At 51.7% G+C, this 16387-nt stretch overlaps 1 protein-coding gene across 1 annotated transcript; it reads left to right on the top strand.

Annotated features, from left to right (window-relative positions):
* Positions 1-7729: 7729 nt before the first annotated feature.
* Positions 7730-11472, top strand: MIND_00421600 (CxC2 domain-containing protein; the record flags this gene model as incomplete). Its single annotated transcript, XM_037361032.1, has 11 exons — positions 7730-7969; positions 8019-8237; positions 8292-8458; positions 8500-8853; positions 8901-9063; positions 9116-9264; positions 9318-9715; positions 9769-9942; positions 9987-10119; positions 10167-11014; positions 11069-11472. The coding sequence occupies 11 exons, from the start codon at positions 7730-7732 to the stop codon at positions 11470-11472; spliced, it is 3249 nt and encodes a 1082-aa protein (XP_037221324.1).
* Positions 11473-16387: the final 4915 nt, after the last annotated feature.

Raw genomic sequence — 16387 nt, 5'->3', positions numbered from 1 at the left:
TCAATAACCAGACATTATAGAGCAGCTAAACTCACAATCCAGTATCATCCGCAGCACCCAAACGAAGATTCTCGTTGTCGTTCTGCGCTTTTTCGTAGGCGATCTTGGCTTCCGTCGCGATTCTCTCCTGGACTTCGCTGCTCTCTTCCTGCAGTAACTGTACGGCTATCGCGCCGCGCCGCTTCAGCCATTCGCTGACAGGTGCTTTGTCGTGTCCAGCTGCGACGAAGGCATTCTGAATCTTCTCCTTGAACTTGTCCTGTCCCATATAGAACTGTGCCTCAGTGGGTCGTCGAAGAGCTGGTACCTCGGGGTTGCGAAGCTTTTTGAGAACACTATGCCAAGGATTCTTCGTTTTCTTGAGCGCGGGCTGACGCCCAAACCACCACTTTATTTGCTGAAAAACATCTGATCAGCTGAAGCGTGTCTAACGGTGCATGCAAGTACCTTCTCGACATTTGCTATCGTTTCCTTCTCGAGCTTTTTCTCCTCTGCATCAACGGGCGGTTTCGCCAATGCCTCCAACTCAGCCGGATCCGTCGGCACCTCCTTCGTCAGGTCGGCTCGCCAAGGAGATATTTTCCAGAAACCAGGCATTACGACGTCCCAAATGCTGTCTCCGGATCCTCGACGATACTTTCGCCCACTCTGGCTGCGCTCGACATACTCGCCGACAAATTCTTTGAGGAAATCTTTACGAGCCCCAAAGAAATTCCCCTGGTTACCAGGTTTCTTCTTGAAGTCTTCGTCAAGAGTGCGATTTTTGGCGGGCATTGGTTAAGAGGAGGACGGGCGACGATTTGACCAACTACTGGGTGAAGGGGGGAGTCAACGAAGGAAGTAGGGGGAGTCAACAAAGGAAGTATGAGGCGACCGCGCTACCTACGCATCCTCGCAACCCTTACTCATACCGCTTCATCCGCCCTTCTGTCCTTCTTTTTTACTTCATACGATACTTTTTCGCCACAAGCCGCTTGCCACCCGCATTATTCGATAAGCACTTTTATAATACATTTTATTCATTGAAGCGAGCCACTGACAAAAAACAAGAAAAAGACTGGAATATTACAAAAACAGCTCGACGAGCGAGTCGCGAGGGTGCGTGAAAGGAGGAGCTGCATCTTTTGTCCCAAAATCTCCAGGCATTGTGGAGACGAAAGGCAGGCTATAAGCCCAAGCGACAACCTGACGCTTGTCCTCTGAGCCGCGCAATCGAGTATGACGGCCCCACGTATTGGACATGTCCAAACACCCCAACAGCTCCATCCTGAAATACGATAAGGACCAGTCATCAACGCGTCGCGACTGAAAGCATACCATGAACCCATCAACAAGCCGCTATGCTCGATAGTCCAGAATTGTGCAGGGTGGCGGGGTCGGTCAAGTGGCTGGGGTCGGTCAAGTGGCTGGCGGGGGACCACTAAACCGGGAACCGACAACGGAGCAGGAGAGGGTGCTGGTGCTGGTGATGATTGACGAGAGGTCAACTCGCAAATCGCCCTCGCATTCGAATTCGCTCTGGCATTCGCTCTCGCTCTCGCTCTCGTTGTTTCTTTGGGCGGCCAATTCCTCGAGACGTTGGATCAATCGCGCTGTGCGAGTGCGACGAGTAGGCAGAGGATACGATGGCATAGGCATCTGGAGTTCGTCGAGCGAGGAGATCACAGACGAGTGCGGGAATAGAGGAGCGTGATCGTGGTCGGCCGGTGGTGGAAGTGACCCAATGCTGAACATGATACTGGGATCATCTGGCGAATGAACAGGATGCTCCTGTCCGCACCACGATGCCCAAAGCTGTAAAGCCTCGACCCATGTTTCACGAATACGCCAAGCTCCCATTGAGCCAGCATTTGCAGCTCGTGCCGTTTTCCTAGTCAATAACAAGTTAGTGCCAGAGCTTACAATGCCAATCGTCAACTCACGCGCTCATGTAAACGCCAGGCTTCTGCCCCTGCAACACCACAATGAAGAAACCTTTCGACAACGGTTCATCGCGTGGGTCTTGCTCGTCGGTCGAGTCAGGGTGGAAAGGAGGTTGGCAGAGCAGCAAGACCACGGAAGGCTTGGTCGTCGCAGTGGCAGCAGGCCGGCTCATGGAGGGGAGAAGAAAGAGATAAGCACGAGGTAGAATTCCGAAGCAAAGAAGCATTTTACGTTTGCGTTGGTCAAGAAATACTATTTGCGCACTGATTCCGACTACCAAAAAAACGTCTACGAAGATACCCGCTCCATCCGCGTTACGTCCCACGAGAGTGTGTCCAGAGTCGGCGGGTCAGCTGAGGCAAACCATGCCGCGAGAACTTCCTCGGTCGGACGGAAGTACAACCTCCCCTCCTTGGACTCCGCCAATTTTTTAAGCAGACTATAGAGGCTATCAGTCCCACGAATACCATTTGAGCGAAAATACTGACCCAACAACGATGGCCTGGATGACGGGAAGGTCCGCCCTCTCTACGTCGACTACAGGCAAGTCGGCATTGGACACATCGCTATTCTCCACAAGACGGTGCTTGAAAACAACAACATCACCACGGCATGGCGGAAGCACGGTGTTGGTATGCTCCAGAAGAAGCTCAATGGACTTGTTTTGTCGACGTTTGGCGTCTGTGGTGGAATGGGGACAATCGAAAAGGACCGTAAAGGCGTGGTTTGGCGCGGAAGGGTGTCGCTGAGCTGACTTGTCGCAGTGACGACACGGGACCGGATTAACTTCGAAGTATTCCAAGGACAGAGCCGAAGCTCGAAGAGTGGGCGAGAGAGGGTCGAGACAGAAGGTGGGGAAAACGGCGAAGCCACAGTGACACGAATACAGAGCAATCTGAGTAGTTATCGGTGGAGGAAGGGCAGTCGGAGAGAGATTATCGAGTCGCTGGAAGATAAACAGTTAGCTCAGCGCAGAAAGCTATTGAAGAGAGGAATCTGCGCACCCGACGCGAAATTGGCTCGACAGAGACCGCGGAGCTAGAGCTCGAGCCAGACGAGCCAGAAGTGGACTCTGACGTCGAGGACAGAGAGGAGGAGGACGACGCAATTGCATTGAGAGACATGAAGGCGAAGAGGAAGGAACGAGTGAGGCCACGATTACTACATCGCGACCACCAGGAAAAAGCTAGAAGCCAGTGACAGGTGCGTCACACTTGTCACTCGACCCCAGCAAAAACTCTGTATCTCGCCCGCGCCGCCCTATGGGCACTACCATAACTACGTATCTGACTTCAAACCACCCGAAGCCTCGCCTCGTGGGCCCTTCTTCGTCGCCGAACGGTCAGTCTAACTCTTTCCCTTCCCTTCTTTTTCGCTCCCTCCTCACGCCTCGCTATGCAGTCGCTGCCAGAGCCTTCTACACCCAAAAAACCAGTCTCCTCTGTGGCTGGTGTCATCCCAAGCAAGCCTCACAAGCCCGCTTCACGTGGCGCGGCACGTAAGCTTTATCGTGGCTGCCGTCTCCAGCACTTGACCCATTCTCAAGAGAGCTTACTTTCGCCTACGAAACCACCTTCAAAAACCAAACCCAAGCCTTATCAGCGACCTAAGCCACGACCTCTTACCTACGAAGGTGCGTTACACATCCTAACGACAATAGAAATGGGCTGTATGAACCCTTTCTGCAGAAAAAACAGCGCAACCGAGAGGCCGCACTCAAAAGAATCGAACTCGCCGAACTCAACCTACAGTCGCTCGGGAAGCCAGGTTCGTCGCTCAGCTTATATCGTTGAAATGGAAACTGAAGCACACGAAGATCCAGAAAAGTCTCTCATTCGCGTCCCTATCGACGCTATGAATTCGCGTCAGACCATGGAAATGGAACTTCAAGAGCTCAAGGATAGCATCGACCAGATTCGTTATCTCGCGGATGCCTTTGGAAACGAGCAACTCGAACAACTTCGATTCAGCCAGTACAGCCAAGTGTTCGCGCGTGCTTTCCAGGCTGCGAAGATGAATTCAATCGGTCTTGGACTCGACAAGGACATGCCGGAGCTCCAGTTGAAGGCTAGAGAGCATTACAAAGTTAGCCAGGAGGCGTTTATCTCCTCGCATCGGGCTAGTCGTGCTTGGTGGGGCATTGTGGCACGTAGAGATGCGCTTTCGTTGCCTGTCTGGACGGCTCCAGCAGCAAATTTCTGTATTGCCATCGTAGATGCTAGATACCGCTCATGCTCACAATACGACTTTCTTGGTTTTTCTTGGTTTTTTCTTCCAAATACTGTGTTTTTTAAGAAAGAAATACGAAGCCAGACATCTATGGATGAGAAACCAATAGAATGCGGTCTACGGAGATTTGGCTAGGAAGCAAATTCGTGTCATCCGTTGTTTTTGAGGTGTGCCAAAGCCGATAGCACGATCAGCTGTCACTGCTGAAAATCTGGGATCACGAAGAAAAAATATTTCGACGACTTCAACACACCTCTGGGGCTAGGAAAAATGTGCATTTGAAAGACTAAGCCAGCCCCAGTATTCTTGGAAAAAATCAGGGGGTACCAGTCAAAACTCGTTTGGAGGGAGCAATCCAGATTTTTCAGTTGTGAGAGGGGGAACACTGCCGAATCGTTCTTAACCTCGACTTAAATGAATGTCTACTGGTCAGAATTCCAGTTCGGCGGACTATCAAGATATATACTGTCCGAAAGGGGCTGCTCGTACGAATCTAATGGTACTCTGTTTTGTGTCGAAACACGCGGGGTTGCCTCAAAACTTCAAAATATGTTAATCCCAGATCTATTCTCCGCCTATCTGGCCCTTGACACGCTTGTCAGGTGATCGCATCTTTCTTCCACCACGCGCTTATCCTGACCATCCATCGACCCCCATCCGTTCGAATGCCCCGGCCAGTCAAGTACAGCACGGAGGAAGAGAAACGGGAGGCAGCAAGGGCTTATAGCCACAAGTATGAGCGGACCTCCAAGTGCGTAACCGCTCAATCCTGTTTTGCGATGGCTACTGACAAGGAATGTAGGCGGCCTCGCTGTCCGAGCAGCGTATCGAAAAAAGAAACGTGGTAGAAAACAAATCCCGCTTAGCTTGGAGTATACACCTCCCTTGCCCACGGCCCTTCTCGAACAGGCTTGCTTCTTCTGGCCACAACAGCACCCACTTTTCGGTCGCGCGCTTGCAGGCAAAGTCAAGGGCCTCTATCCTTACGACTTGCCTCCTCCTTACTTCAGCTCTGATTTCGAAGACCCACCTCAGCGCGAATTCCAAGACGTCCGCGAGCTCCAAATTGCAGTCCATGGTCTCAAGCTTAAGCAGGAGCGGGAGCTGGACGACGAATATCGGGACTGGGTGAATACCTGGTCGAGGAAGGATGCGCTCAAGCAATTGGAGGGCGAGCTGGTGAAAGCCACACAGGATTGGGCAAAACTCAAGGAGTTTCACGATAGTTTGGATGACAGGGATGGGTGGGACAGGCGAATCTACCATCGCGAGATGGCACTCTTGCATATGACATGGCAAGCACGACACTGCGCACGGCTTCGAGGGCTTGCCTTCCTTACCTAACATAATGCCATCACGATTCGATTCCTCGCCTTGCTTGCTCTGTTACCGCCGTTATCGTTACAACCACCCTTACGCCGTTACAACCACCCTTACGCCGTTACAACCACCCTTACGCGTTATAACCCACCACCCTTACGCCCAAAAATTCTACCTTGGTTTCATCTCAATGTCCCAGTCAATGACCGACGCGTCGTCTGCGCACGCTATTGTCGACGACCTTTCCAAGGGAGAAATCTACGAAAACGCGTGAGAGAATGTCTTGGACTGCATATTTTGGTTAATAATGATAGCGACAGTGACTATGCAGCGCAGATCCACGTCCTCGTTTTTGCATCTTGACGGCCGTGTAGAGCGCATCGCCATAGCCCGGATGATAGCCGCCAATCCTGCAACGGTCGCGGCCCTCCTCCAAGCTGATTCAATTGAGAGACTCTGGAAAACAGGGGATAGTCAATGGGATGAATGGCTCGACGTCAAAGCCATGTTTAGCGAAGAGCGCTGCGCCTGGTCGATTCTCGAAGCAGGACGCAGTCCCATCGAGGAAGCATCGCTCGATGACGACTGGCTCGAAGTTCAGCACAACGCGGCAGTGGCGGCCTTGGACTACCAGGAGTCATCGTCGTTCAGTCCTGCCTTTGGCAATGTTATTGTCCTTAAACACACACTCCCCGAATCCGCGCACCCCGATTCCGAAATGCTTACAGATGACATCTACCTAACTCTCCCACGTTGCTGCCCTTGCAACTTGGACGAAAGCGAAGTGGCTGAAGCTAAAAGGCTTGTTCAACGGTGAGTCGGAGTCGCTCGTTGTGGACTGGCTGAATAATCTCATACTCAGCTACTATTACGGCGAGCCACCATCGGACTTGGCGTTGTGAAATAGGCGGATTTCTTCTCAGCGTCTAACTAGTCTAGCACGTAAAATAGGCGCCATGGACTCTTCTCTCAGCGTCTAACTAGTATAGCACGTAATAAAATTCTTGGAGCTTCTAGAAATCACAGCGCGAGCAATAGTACAGTACAGTCCTAGTAAGCAAACCAAACAAGCGACGGAGAGAAATGGATGGTAGCTAGACATAGCGAAAGCAAAACAGCAAAACAGTGACAATAGTGTGGACAGATAGGTGATCAGCAAGATGAGCGAGAAAAGCGAGCAAAACAAGAAGAGTAAGCGAGCGGACGGAATGAGCGCTGGTCAATTCAGTGCTCTCCGATCTGGACAAGCTGGTCTTGACAATATCTGTCCCAAGCAGGTTAGAAGTGTGGCCTGGAACGTGAAAAGAAAAAACGCACTGTCGCAGAAGGGTACGAATAACCGGTATATCCATCGGAAGCATATCCACAATGCGCAAGTCGAGTAAATGGTCACTGGGGATCCCGCCAATGTCGACAGTCTTGTGTTTGATTACAACTACTGAGCCCTGGAATGGAGTCAGGCCGTCGCATAGCTCTTGAATGCTATGATTGGGATGGTCATCCTGGTCGTTAGGATTCAGGGTGCGGTCGGCTTCATCATTTCCCTCCTCGTCTCCTTCGGCCTCGCAAAGCCCTGACTCGTGGCTGTCCGTTGACTTGTCGTCGGTTTCCTGGCCGTTCTCGGAAGACGGGACGCTTTTGTGTGGGCAGCTGGTCACCACCGTGAATGCTTCGCCGGGATAGTCTTCAGGTCGAAAGCGCTTCCACCCTTTGCGAACGCAGTCCATGCATTCCAAGGGAGAGTTTTTCCAGACTTCTCCAATTGCGTTCGCAAGAGTGTCGACACATATATCATCGGGGGTGGGAGGAAGATCGTCGTACGCCACAGCTTTGAGAAGTGGCAGCATAACAAGCCGGGGTTGGTTCTTTGTCGGGTAGAAAACGAGATAGCGAAAATAGATGGGCTGACGATTGATGAGATTTGACATCGGCAAAGACTGAGAATACTTTACCCAACGGTGATTGCTCCCCTGGCAGAAGGTGATGAGACGAAGGAACTCGTCAACGTCGTTGTAGTAGGTGGCTGCAGGCATCATGAGTGGCTAAGAGCGAAATATGAGAAGTGGGTGACACGTCACGCTATACAGCTATTTTTTTTGCGAGCTCCCAATCGCGCCGTCACCCTTGTGACTGTTTGGTCACAACATCATCTTACCCGTATGGCACCACCCTCTCACAAACGGGCGGGCCACAGCAGCTGCACCCTTTGTACGCCATCACACGACACCAATCGAAGATCTCGTCGGTGCACCTCCAAATGCTCCCCTTCCCACCACTATCCATCGCGTCACCAACGACAATAGACGTGTCCATACTGAAACCATTCTCGTTTCCCCTGCCTCTCCTGTCAAACGCGCCCCGTCTCAGTTATCTTGAGCGCCAACAACCCGTAGTTCCCCTCCCTGGAGAAGAACCCGAGAGATATGAAATGGCCCAGGATCCTCACACCCCAACAAACGACGCGCCTTCAGCTTCCGCTCGCGCTTCTCAGCCTGCCGTGAGTAAAGTTTCGGACTGCATTTCTGTCGCAGGCTGACAAGCGCCAGGATAAGGCTATGCACGACTGGGCCCATAATTTTCGAGACAAGTTTATCCAAGGGATGTTGTGGCGAGATGGACGAGGTAGACTGTCTAGCTCGTGCGGCTTGTGTGGTGGGAACTCTGAAGACGCGATCTATCGCTGTGAAGTCTGCTATGGCGACTGCATGCTCTGCCAAGAGTGTTGCGTCAAAACCCATGCTACCAATCCCACCCATTTCATTCAAGTGAGACGACTCTTCAGTTCCTGTTGGCGATAAAACTGAACACTTTTGTAACAGAAATGGACTGGCGTCTATTTTATTCGGACTAGTCTTCGTGACTTGGGGCTCCAAATCCATTTCGGCCACCCACTCGGGCAGTTGTGTCCTCTCCCCAGAATAGGTCCCGCTGACTTCGTCATTATCGCCGACAACGGCATCCACGAAGTCGCCATTGACTTCTGTGGGTGTGCGGGGAAGTGACCCGAATTACATGCAACTATTAAAGGCTGGCTATTATCCTGCGACGACAACATCCCCTCGAACGTGCGCTACTTTTGCTTGCCTTGATAGGTTTCATTACTTGTCATTGCGTGCCAAAAACGACTCCCTACGATTTTTACTCGACACTGGAGTCATTGACGGACGGCACGGGGATCAAGCCCCCAGACCGTTATTCAGTCTTCATGCGAATATCTCGTCAATATCGACACCTCTTATTGCTGAAGCGCATGGGACGCGGTCATGATACCTATGGGGTCATGGGAACGGGGTCTGGAGAGCTTGCGCTCCGTTGTCCCGCTTGTCCGCGGCCTGGGGTCAACTTACCGGAAGGATGGGAGAATGCTCCCCCAGAAGACCAGTAATTGCTTTTGTTTTCGCAATTCTAGCTTCTGATGTACTCTTCAGATGCTTATATATAATGTTCATTGCTATAGACGCCTGTTTTCGCCTGAAGCGGCGGGCTATTTCCAACGAGCTGCGAGACCCAGGTCTTGGGACTGGCTGGGCATACATGCTAGAATGGCAACCTTATCGTGAATATCTATCGACAGTGACGGACCAACAGGAGGTAATATATTATTTTACCCTCAGAATGCATTAGACTGACTGACTGTATTCAGATGAGCACCTGTAGCGGGCTTGCGGCCCTTGACCACGCGAATTCCAAATTTTCGCGAGGTTATAGTGTGACCGGTGTCGGCATGGGTGTCTGTGCGCGGCATGAGTTCGTGCTGCCCAATGGAGTGGGTGATTTGCAAGCGGGTGAGCGGTAAGTTGTATTACTTCTACCTTCATTCGAGCTCTCTAACTGTATCTCAACAGTTACAGCAACATGGACTATATCTTTGCCTCTTTTATGCGCCACTTGGATTCCCGACTGCGCAAGCTGATTTCGTATGACATCGTTTGTCAGTGGATGAAATATCTACTCGAACGCTTGGCCAAATTGCCCTCCATGGTCCGATTGTCGCTCGCACTGATGATGGTGCGCTTCGCCATTCCGAAGATGCACATCAAAGGGCACTTGCTGTTGTGCCAGATCTTTTTCTCTTTGCTCTTGATCTTGGGTTCGGGTATGACGGATGGGGAGGGTATCGAGCGTCCGTGGAGTATGATTGGTGGAATCGCAGCAAGCACTCGAGTTTGTGGACCAGGGTCTCGATGGGATCAACTCGATGACCATTGGTCGTTTTGGAACTGGCTCAAGACCTTGGGACTAGGTAGGCAACGCTTTAATTGTCAATTGTCGCCCCCAGGCTTATGGCCATTCTAGCATTACTCTTGCGACGCCGAATGGATCGAGCAATAGAGGAGTGCGAGAAGCAAGAACAGGACTTCGAGACCCTGACTTTGGGTCATGCAGATCGGGCTCTTCAGTGGAAGCAACAGGTTGACGAGTTCGAGGCCGATAACTCCAAGCCCAATCCCTACGAATCAAAGTCCGAGGGTATGGTTTTTCTAATCGGAGCGCTAATGCCTTATATTCAACAGGTATGACTGAAAACGCTGTCCGCAAGATGTTTGAAGAAGAAGAAGCGGAACAAGAGAAAGCTGGGCTAATTCCCATTCATGATGTTTCGCCCACGGAGTTTATTGTCGCCTTATTGGACGCTGAGGCCGACCAGTTTGTGCTCTTCTTCAATTCCTGAATTCACTACTGATGCGTATTAGGCGCCGCATTCGAGGATTAGTCGATTTGAAAAAGACGCGAGGAACATCTGGAGGAATCAGCCTTCGCCGACAGCGTCGGAAGCTTAACCGAGCCATTAAGCGCTTGCGAACGCTACAATCGACATACACCCCCGCCGCCTTGCGAGCCTTGGAAGCACTCAAGCTTCCTCAAGACACTTTTGCCGAACGCGTCCCACTTCTTCCTCCTTCCGCGATTTCACGACTGGAACGCGGTAACGGCGGTTGTCGCGATGGACTAATCGACATTGAACGCGCGTTGCGAGAGGCTCAGTGCCGTTCTGCTTTGACAAGTCTTCAGCTTCAGCTACATGTCAAAGCTCGACTCCTCACCTACAAGAGAAACAACTCGCGGGCCCAGGCGATGAACACTCGTTCGCGAACACTTGTAGACCAGAATGAGCGCAAAATTCTACTCCATTCAGAGAAGTATCAAAATGCTTGGCGCGCTTTGGTGGCACTGGAAGGAGACGAAAAGAGTGTGTCTTGGCGGAAGCTGGAGAAGGGTGATATCCGATGTATGGAGGAACCCGAGGAGGTGCAGCGGGATTACCAGAAGCGTCAAAAGGCCGAGCGTGCCCAGAAAGCCCGCGACGCTGAACTGCTGCGAGCTGGTTTGCCAGTCTTGCCAACCAGCATTTTTCCAATGGACAACGAGGATATGGAGGCTGACGAGGACGAGGACGAGATAGAGGGAATATCCATCGACCGGTCGAATCGTCAGGATGTCGCAAGAGAAGCAAATGCGTTCTTCAAGCACGGGGAGAGCCGTCGGCATATTTCCTGGATATGGAGCAACACAGCTGACACCTCCGAGGCTGTCGAAGAAGGTGCATTACATGCTGCCGTGTGTAATGTTTACTGATGTTTTCTTCCTTGTGTAGCGCTGCGAATTGAGTGGGCCAAGTCGTATGCTCGAATGCGCAGGTGGAAAGAAGAAGTTCGCATTCTTGCTGCCGAGGCAGGACGAATACCTCTGTCGTTTGCTGCGGAAGAAAATGCATGGATCGAGCGAGCAAAGAAGATCAATGTCAGCGAACTGGGGGGCGAACAAGCGGAAGGCGCGATCGCTTACGCTACCAAGCACGCCGACCTGTATCGCAACTTGGCACGACGAGCGGAGGCCACGATGACAAGACCGAAGGTGGCCCGGGGCAAGAAGGGTCAGCGGGAGGTCTTTGAGATCTATACAGCTGTCGGTGCCGATGTTATGCTGGATGAGCGGGTTGATACGGATGACGAAGATGAGCATGGGAATGCTAGCGACGAAGACGAGGACTATGCTTAGTATTATATTATTGTATTTCTTGGACTTTTTAGAAATATATTTTTGTGTATTTTTTGAACTTTTTCCATTGTATTTTCTGAAAATTGCTAGTAAATGGACAATATTGATACCGTGGGACAATTGGGCGCCTTGCCGGGCTGAGCCGCCATTAGCCGCCATCAGCCGCCATCAGCCGCTAGCCTGGTGAGTTGATTAATTGATTGCCCACATGTTGTGCATTGCCCCTCTGGGCTATAACCCAGATGTTGCGCATTGCCCCAGCTGCAAGGGGTGCAGCTGGACTTGCCGGTGGGAGGCGCCAGACTTGCGAGATAGACCGAGAGGAGTGCCGAGTTAGCCGGAGTAGTGCCAAGTTAGATAGATGCTGAGTGCGGCTCTTGTGCCCGCCGTTCGCGGCAGCGCAGCGACTCCGCCTTGAGTTTGCGAGCGCGAGAGATGGTCGTTTCGAGCCTGGGCTTGATACGGCGGGCGGGAGATGGCTGTTGAGTAAAAGGCCGCTGTCAACGGGCACATGCTCGCTTGAGGCTGTACCTTCTTCTCCTCCAAACAACTGCCAACACCGCTCGCGTTGACGCGTTTCCCCGAGCTGGCCCGGACCCGGTGAGGAAGGAGAACTTGGGCCAAACTTGCTGTGGACTTGCTGACCGCCGCAACCTCCTTTTCCCGGCCGTCGGCACGTCTGCTGCCCTCACGTTGACGCGTTTCGCCGAGCTGGCCTGGACCCGATGCGCAAAGAAAACTCGGGCCGAACTTGGTAGCGGTACTGCCACGACCTGCTTTCTGGCACGCTGTGTGACTTGCCGACTGCCGCGACCTGCCTTCTGGCACGCCTCCATGTTTACGGCTGCTGTTGAGGCTGCTGCCTCACCCAGCCGCTTCCCTCGACGACCTAACGACTAGTCCGGCCCGAACAAGGTAAGCCCCATCTCTTTCTCCATCATATTTGCACTCTCTTACCTTGTGTCAAGCGGTGCCCGACTTCTTTGCCTTGAACGCGCTCGACATCGCCGCCCTGACGCGCTTCCCAAGCTGGCAGTTGGCCCTGTGGCCAATCGCCAACAACTAGTGCGAGTATCACCGTGTAAAAGTGACTGCTATCCCTTTGGTTGATCACTAACTGTAATCCAGTAAGCACTAAATCCTTGCCGCCCGCACCCACTCACCTGCCCTGTTAGTCTTCCTCCTCAGGGAGTGTCGCTTGAAGTTGAGCTAAGCAAGTACGGCCTGCTAAGTATCTGTAAGTGCTGTAAATTTTCCAAGTTAAGTCGCGCTAATCATTCAGTGAAGACTCGCCAACATGGGCTTCTCTGCAACAGGACCGCTCGCAACGCGTACCAGTGCCCGTAGGTTGTTTGAATGCAATGGTAAGTTTGATATTGGCGCTGTGGTGTTGTGCTAAATTTCTGGTTAGTGCGAGCTCTTGTAGGGTACTGAGGTACTTGGTCGTCGTTCGCGTTCCAATCAGTCGCGAACGTGTCGAAAGGTGCATGGTTATTTGATTCTCCGAGTTGGTGCTCACTTCTGGTAGCTCCCGTTCTTCACCTATTCGCTTTCTTCGTTGTCAACAAGGCAGACTTAGGTTGGTGCATCTTTGAGTTCAAGGGAGCATGTCGACAGGTGCGTCACGCGTGTTTATCTGATTCTGTGAGTTTCTGACTGACTTGTGTTGTTTCAAGATTTGCGTGCGCGTGTGCACGTGCGCGTTCTCGTTCGCGACATTGCCAGCTGCTATATTGTCGCCCTCGAAGGCTGTTCGCGGATGGGAAAGTTGACGCGTCGGTCCGGCGATGTGGGTTTAGGCGAGAGGCGGGTCGCAGGAAAGTCGAGTTTACGTGTCGCCAGTTTCTCCGGAAAATAACCAGTGCTGTTGGGGGTAAGATTGTAGAGAGAAAATGCTTTGCGACGGCGGGTCTTGATGATGGCGAGCCAGGAAGGATTGGATTGGATTGGATTTTTACACGGCACGGTCCGACTTGCGAACGCCGGTTTCCAGGGATTATCCTGGTGTACAAAGGCTGCGTAGATAGAAATACACCATCGTCCCTGGGCCCTCGGTGGGAAAACGTGGAGCGAAAATGCGGGGCGAGCTGATCGCCTGGGGCTTGGTCAATGGTCTCGTACGGACACGACCGCGTTCTCTATTGAAGATGATGGGTTGGAACACGGAGGGCAGCTGAAATGGAGGAAAGTGTGAGTTTTAAGTTTGGGAGCAGCATTGAGAAACTGACTTAATTCAAGGCAAATTCAAGGCCGGAATGTGTCAGGTCACTTGATGGGGCCGATTAAGTAATCAGTGTTTCAAAACAGTGTAACACTGTGACATGCTGCTTACAGCTCACTGCGGGAGTACAATATTGTCTGCAAAGGTACTAGTATGTAAGCAGCTGGATTTGTGAATGAAGAGCCCCTCACCACCTGCCAGTCCTCGAAGACACCATACCCGCACACAGCTCCGTTGACTCTCCGCCTTCCGTCAGAGTTGGTGAAGAAAAAGTGGGTCATGGGCCGGGCTCCCGATTTGGCTCCGTTGGCCGATCCACAGCCACACGGACAACTTGTCAGAAACAACGATGGCGGCCGCTGCCCGCAAGCTCTTGTACTTCAACTCAAGCGCCGCGGCACAGGGTGCTCACAGTCAATGCCAACTGATACTGCCGCAGTGCCGCAGTGCCAACTAGCTCCGCTAACTCCGACAAATGGCATTGCCGACAAACCGCGGCCAACGACAACAACAAGTCAACTCATCGCCCGGCACGCGCTGGCTCTGGAAGCAACAACAACCGGCAGCTCTTACCCATGAACAAGCGGCACTTTTGGCAAAGTAAGCGTGAGCGGCACGCAGCTTACTTTGCCTCAGTAACGAGTCGGCCCCGTCCTGCCGACAAGACAGCTCCAGCTCGCTATGCCAGACGGGCTCGGTGAACAGCAACAAGTCTAATAGTAACTGCCGTCGCTCTCCCCATCAACCGCAACCAGCGGGATATCGACCGCCAAACCGCACCAAGTCTCAGAACAGGAACAACGATGCCTTCGCTCTCTCCAATCAACTGCACCAGCAGAGCATCGGCACCATTTCCCGCCAAACCACCGCGCCTAAGGGCAGTCTCAGATGCCGTCCTGCCGCGCAATGCAAACCAGCGTAGAACCCGCGGATGGCCTGCAAGAAAACCTCGGCGAACAGCATCCCCCTTTCTGTAAATTAACGTAAGCACTGATTCTAGCACGGGCGCAAAGCTTACTTGTCGCTTTCTGCCCAGCCAGCACAAACCCCGGTCCCCAACGCGCGCTAGCACGACAAGTCGCCAAAACGGCAAGCAACTCCAGCCCTCCAATTCCCTCGCGCCGCGCCATGAAAACGAGCCTGACAATTGCTGTCTACAGCAAGTGAGCGGTCACACTGACAGTTTGTCTGGATTTTTAACACCTCAGTAAGGTGCAGCTTGGTGAGGCGTTTGAACAGAACCATTTGCTGAGGTGTTGGCCAAACAACTCAGCAATTCAACATCCCACTAAGCTGTTTGTGATTAAACTGTGGTCCACAAACACCTTAGGAAGCTGTCGAAAAGTATCTCACCTAGTGAACAGTTTAATAGGGTGTTGGCACTGTACTGTTGTGATTATATCGGAAAATTACACTGGGGGTAAATGAAGTGGAGTTAGAGGCATTCAATACATCTGTTAGAGGTGGTTAAGGCACTCAAAGGAGCTTACAAGTCCATGCAGCCAAATAGAACCTCTGAAATCCTCCAATTTCTAAATTCTATCCTCTTGGGCTGTTTATTAAACAATAAAACTTGCTGTATCAAGCAGGCCATGTTTAGCAGAGTGAACATTCACCTCCATAGTAGACCTACAACTGACTGTTATCTTTTTTTTTATGCCACTACACTTCTCCAAAAAAAGGCAATCACCAATAAATACTACACAAATCCAAGGATGCAGTTTTTTTAACTGAAAATATTATATAAAGGTAGCATAGATAATCATGTACTAATCCGGTCAGTTACAGCCAAATCCACTGAGAAATGCAGTATAAATGTCAACAAAGAATATATACACATGTATCAGCCATCACTGTCATATGCACAGCCTGATCTTGCTCTTGCTCTTGACGCCCATGTCATGATTCTTACCCAGTGCTTCCTCAGTGTCTACTACAGCTCTCTATTCTGCTAGATGACACGACACAAACGAAAACCAACTGCCCGGAAGTCCCATGTAAACCAACGTGCTATACGCCGTTCACACGCGAAACATGGCAAAAGCACTACAAAACCATTGCTACATCCCTCAGACCGCAAATACCGCCGTCCCTCACCTACTCCTCCGCAAGCCCGAGCTCCGCATCAAGCAAGTGATGTTGGTGGCTCAAACATGGCTCAGCTGCTGGTGGAGTCTCAACACATAGTATGACCTCATATCTATCTCATTCAAGCATAAAATTGGATCCAACATGTTTCGTTATCGAGCGAAAAGCCATGCTGATCGGAATGGCATAAATGGTGACCAGATATTTATTCAACCAGTTCTTACGTCGAATCTGCGTGCTATGCACTCCATATGCACTCCAAATACCACAGGATTTTTTTTAGAATTTATTGTGAGTGCTGACACGAAAAACAATGGTGCATGACGCGTCATTTGATGGCACATGACCGCACTCGTCACGTCACGTCACTCCCTCTTCCCCCGCCCTCTGGCGCGGATTGGCTCACCCGCTCTGCCTCTTTCCTCAACTCGTATGCCAGTCGCTTACCACACCCTATGGGCCCTTCCAACCCCGTTTTCAGCTAGATTGAACGGTGTTGTCGCCGTCGTCAGCGCGTTGTTGTCTCCAGCAAGAAGGACGTGTCGCATGGTATCAGAGCGTGTTGGAGCTTAGTGGAACGACTCTGGAATATGGTAAGTGGTTCAT

The sequence above is a fragment of the Mycena indigotica genome (genome assembly GCF_014461135.1).
Source record: "Mycena indigotica strain 171206Taipei chromosome Unknown Mind.scaff0004, whole genome shotgun sequence".
NCBI lineage: Eukaryota > Fungi > Basidiomycota > Agaricomycetes > Agaricales > Mycenaceae > Mycena > Mycena indigotica.
This window is presented reverse-complemented; position numbering and strand designations above follow the sequence as displayed.